The 5,029-nt window shown below is 49.9% G+C and overlaps 2 protein-coding genes across 2 annotated transcripts; one reads left to right on the forward strand and one right to left on the reverse strand.

Moving 5' to 3' along the window:
- Positions 1-986: 986 nt before the first annotated feature.
- Positions 987-1,575, reverse strand: V1514DRAFT_323004 (uncharacterized protein; the record flags this gene model as incomplete). The annotated part of the gene is made up of 3 exons (XM_066926166.1): positions 987-1,177; positions 1,234-1,386; positions 1,446-1,575. The coding sequence occupies 3 exons, from the start codon at positions 1,573-1,575 to the stop codon at positions 987-989; spliced, it is 474 nt and encodes a 157-aa protein (XP_066780485.1).
- Positions 1,576-4,047: 2,472 nt separating this feature from the next.
- Positions 4,048-5,029, forward strand: V1514DRAFT_34788 (uncharacterized protein). Its single transcript, XM_066929312.1, has one exon. The coding sequence runs from the start codon at positions 4,296-4,298 to the stop codon at positions 4,950-4,952; it is 657 nt and encodes a 218-aa protein (XP_066780486.1). The 5' UTR covers positions 4,048-4,295; the 3' UTR covers positions 4,953-5,029.

Here is a 5,029-nt window from a genome sequence, read left to right on the forward strand (position 1 = left end):
TTGGCGTTTGACGGTTCGGGTGCGTAAGGAAAGCGAAGCCGCATTTAGCGGAATATCAGCCATAGCCGCAGTACGTGATTGGATTCGACAGGAGCCGTGCTTCCATGTGGACCGGAAAACGGGATCTATAGCCGGTCGGACTTTGTGCACTGTAGTCGAGTGTCGTTGAGACAAATGAGATGGCTGCGCATACGCCGGACAAACCCGGTATCCTGGTGCTAGTCGGAGGCGAGTTTAATAACCGGGACCGGTTTGTAGTTTAGCCAGATCAAAGGATGTTACAACACTTTCGTGCGTAGACATGGGGCGACTTGTGCGTATCTCGGTCGATGCTAGGAATCGTTCATTACGAACAACTGCGGCAAAGTCGGAAGATGTATACGTGCGATCCAACTGCCGACAGGCCTGGGCATGAGTAGTGGTAAAATGTTGGCCCCCGGGGCTCACCAAGCGATAGCTGTCAGACAAACTAAGCTGGCTAATCAAGTGTAGTAGCTCGTCTTGGCCTCCATTGGAACCCATGGGATTACTTGAAAGTCTAAAGACGGGTCTGCAACGCAGTTCCAATCACCAGTAATAATGTGCGGCAAATATGAGTTCCAGTTCTGGAGAAATGAAAGTAGTTGGCTGAGGAAGGCCGGTTTCGAGGGATCATCGGCAGGAGTGTAGATAGACACCACCCGGGTGAGGACCGTATCGACTAGGAAAAGACCCGCAACGATACGCCCGTCTGTAGACTTTGTAGAAGTCCTGTAGAGCAGAATGGCTTTTCCACAAAATCGCAGTTTGCTCCGCGACAATTGCACCGCCATCGGGGTGAAGTGCTTGCCAGGTAACTTGTAAGTGCGTACGTAAATCAGAAGAAAACAAAAAACATTCAGAAAGACAAAATAAATGTGAAGAAACTCTTTGAAAAAACAAAATCCAACTATCCACCCTACCAGCAGTCCTAAGACCCTGGACGTTTGAGCCTTGTATTTCAAAACTCATGAGGATGTTGGAAGAGTAGAGAGCGGTCCCGTGTCATCTGCTGCCTCGGTCATTTCTGTGTCAACCACGGCTACGTCAGGAGAGGTCACTATCTGAAGAGCTGATCTCGCCATAGAGCGCGTGATCCGGGATGACTTGTTTGGGCTAACCGACTTGATGCGTCGAACAAGCGACGGAGGTGCCAGAGCTGTAAAAGAAGGTGATAGTAGGGGCCGGTGGCAGGTCGTTTTGATGGGCTCCTACCTCTGGTTTGTCGAGGCGCTGGCGTAGGAGTGGCTCCGACTGCTGCCACAGGTGGTTCGTGGGTTGGTAAGCGATCGGTGCCTGTGGAAGGTGGCGATGCCAATCTTGTAGATGGGGGCGTAGAAGGAGTAGAAGGAGAAGGAAGAGCCGGGGCTGCGGGTCTCGCAAGTCGTGGGCGGGAGGGGCAACGACGCCAGAAATGACCCCGGGACTGGCAGTATCGACATGGTGGTGCCTGATTACAATCCCTGCGGGAGTGGAGAGGGGAGTGACAGAAGTAACATCCGCCGTGATTGGCATGTCCATCCAATCTGACGGAAACTGCAAACGTTTTTCCTTCATACTAAATACCAAGGAAGTGAGGGACGGGCTTAGAGAGGTCCGTGAGTTGACAGATGAGTTGATAGTTCCCGTTGTGGGCGAGAGGATGGGGAGTATTCGTGTCACGATTAAGATCAATGATTTCCCCATAAGGAGCAATAACCGGCTCGAAAGCCTCGAAAGCAGAGGTGGAATCTGCATAATATGGAACTCTACTGAGTTGGAGGACTTGCTGACTTCTGAGTTGGAGGACTTGCTGACTTCTGAGTTCAGCTTCAATTGGCAGACGGCGAGCCGTGAGAGAGATAGATGCTGCAGCAATTGGGAGTGGGTTTGCAAAGAATATTGCTAACATTAGCAGCAGAACGAACCTCGAAAGCCATGTGGCGGCCGTCCGAAGTGAGGGGGTAAAAATTACGTAAAAATTACACCCGAAGAAGTCTCGAAAAAAGATTGAATAAGGGCTTCATCGGACACTTCAAGAGGGAGGTTTTCATATATTACCGTGTCCGTCATGCGGGCACGTAAGGGGGGCCTCGTGATGCGGGGTTTACCGCCCCCTGAGGGTGGTAAGGACGAAGCTGCCTGAGCGTATGACATAGGCCCAGGCAAAGAGCCTCCATTTGCATTCATCGAAGAAGTGCTGAAGGGCGCACCGCTGTCGCTGAGGGAGGATCCAGGAAAGGAAACTTTTGAAGTTTTTTTTTTATCTTAATACAGGGAAACCGAGCAAAAGCCCGATGAAAACCCCAGAGTGTATTGGAAGTTCTAAATAAAGCACATAGAAGATGTGGTACAATAAATAGACAATAAGAAATATAGGAAATTAAAGGTGTGAAAACAGAGACAGAGGAAACGTCAAGCCCGCGAGTATAATAATAGACGCACGCCGGATTCGAACCTGTGAACTCTGGAGGTGAGGTAAAATGCAGCGCACCCTTAGCCACTGCACCAATTTTGAAGAATGTGTAAACAAATTTTTTGAGCTCAGCCCAAAGAATACCGGCCAATATCATATTGCGCCCCTCTGGGGATCGTGGTCTCTCCAGGAGGTTATGGCGGGTCCTCTCGATATCGGACGTGCGCGGTATCATGCTACGATTGTTACAGCCGTACAAAATCTACATATCTGTAGACGCAGGTACCCATGCCAAAGCGATCCAGCACAGGACGTTAGATGGTTTCAGGATCTGTTTACACGCGCCGCAGCGGCACTCGTCTGCGATTAATGGTGATCGTTTTGTGTTTTCATTATAATATTTAAAAAAAAAAAAAAAAAAGAAAAAAAAAAACCCTGTTGTCGTCTTTGTATCGGATATTTTGCTTCTCTCTTCATCTTTCTGTTATATTCTCTGTTTCTTCGCTTCGTTACACCATTCTTGGTTTACTTTCGTTTGTCTCAATTTGTTCTTGATTTCCTCCTACACTAAGTAGTGAATACAACATAGGGCATTCTGTGTCCCTTTTTAAGATGAAAAAAAAAACATATGCATTCTGTGTCCCTTTAAGATAAAAAATCTGCAATATCTCGGTCCCGTAATCAATCAATCAATCAACCTTGTTAAATTTCTTTTTCGATGGCTAATCTCGGAGATAACCCTTCCGGTACCTCTGATGATCAGGCAATGGTGGACCATGGCGGTCAGGTTCAGAATGCCATCACCGACGCCACCCCCCGACCACCACCTCCGCTCCCACCACGCCTCCCAGAGGTGACTTTACGATGCAGTCCAACCTGCATGCAGGCCTTCTCCCTTCTGCAACGTTGGAGACCCCCATGACGATTTTTGGCAGCCCTATCCGATCCCCCAAACGCACGAAGTCCGAGACTGGTTCCATTGACCTGGACCTTACCAAACAGATCCACACCATCGTCGACCGCTACCTCTCGGATTTCAAAGTGTCCCAAAAGTCTGTGTCTGCGGATATTGGTCGGCTTCGCAAGACGGCCTTCGCGGCCGAGTCCAAAAGTTCAACCATTCCTGACCTCACTGGCCGCCTCACTGACCTCTCGCAACAATTGACTACGCTCACGGAAGCTCATCAGATGCTCCAAACTTCCTATACTGACCTGGAACGCAAGTACAATGCACTTTCAATTTCCAACACCGATCTCCTCGCGAAACTCACCGATCTACAGAGTCCAACTGGTTCTGTTACTGCTCTTGCACACACTGAAGCCACTCATCACAAGGATCACGAACGCCAGATCAAGACACGCTGGTCAAAAAGGTCGAACATGTGAAGTCCGCTATCGTTTCTACAGTCGCCCTGAGCAACAAAATTGAGGCGTATCACAATGACTTTCAAACCAAGCACACTGAATACGTTGCTGCTGCTAAGCAGAATAGATTTCTTACGACCTCTCAGTTCAATGCACTCCAGACCAGCATCCACAACAAAGTTGTTGCGGTTACTACGGCTACGGCAACATTAACTGAGCAAGTCAACGGCATCAGCATCAATGTGAACACACAAAAACACTTGAACACCTCTCTCAAACGCCAGGTGGAAGTTGCCAAAGGCGAAGCTCGTGCTGCCCATTCGAAGGTGGACACCAGTGTTCCGTGGAGCGTGGTTGCCCGTTCTCGCGCCCCTCCAGTAGCCAGCAAGATTCAGAAGGCTGCCAAAGCCGCTACCGTCAAGGCAATGGAAGGCAAATATCCCGTCTACATTCGGCGCCATGATACGTCTGCCCCCCTTGATCACAAGGCCATTGCTTCGGGAAATTGACCGTAGGCATGGTCTCGGAACGGTCAGTTTCGTTACCACCACCACTACAGGGCACATCACCGCCCATCACCAAAAAGGATCTTGTCGACACTGCTCAGGAGTGGCTCCCTGAGGCGCATCCTAACTTTGCCCTTCTTGACACTACCCCGTGGTACAAAGGCGTTATCCACAACGTCCCAGCTCACGTAACCATGAATGATGTCCGTGTGGCTCTTCAACAGCAATCATGCGAACTCCGTGTTGACCCGCGCATCTTGTCCGCTTTACGTGCCGGGGGCAACACTATTGTCTTGTGTTTTACCAGCGCTACTGACTATTCCCGCTGCAGTTCGGGCGGTATTATTATTGATTATCAACGCCACCGGATGGCCCAGTTCAACCCGGTGAGACCTAAGACCCGATCATCCAAACCATCGAAGGGCTCCGCCCATGCTACTGACTCCTCTTCCTCTGCTGACCTAGCCCAGACCTCTGCCTCTTCTTCTCTTGCTTCTTCTTCTTCTGCCTCTTCCTCCTCTGCTTCCTCCTCCGTGTCCTCTGCTGCTGCTCTTCTTTCATCCGCTGCTGCTGCCTTGTCTACTGACTCTACTGACGCTACTGACTCTTCTGCTGCTGCTAACACTGCTGCTCATCTCACTGGACCCACGCAAGCTCATGATAATTAAAGTCTTACAGCAAAACTGTCAACGACGCTCCTCATCGACTCGTCTGATTCTTAACCGAACAGATGCACACCTGCTCT

Source organism: Lipomyces japonicus (genome assembly GCF_038497905.1).
Source record: "Lipomyces japonicus strain CBS 7319 unplaced genomic scaffold V1514scaffold_135, whole genome shotgun sequence".
In the NCBI taxonomy this organism is placed as follows: domain Eukaryota; kingdom Fungi; phylum Ascomycota; class Lipomycetes; order Lipomycetales; family Lipomycetaceae; genus Lipomyces; species Lipomyces japonicus.

Excerpts from the sequence above, each read along its gene's own strand:
- V1514DRAFT_34788 (XM_066929312.1), top strand. The coding sequence starts at position 4,296 with ATGGTCTCGGAACGGTCAGTTTCGTTACCACCACCACTACAGGGCACA.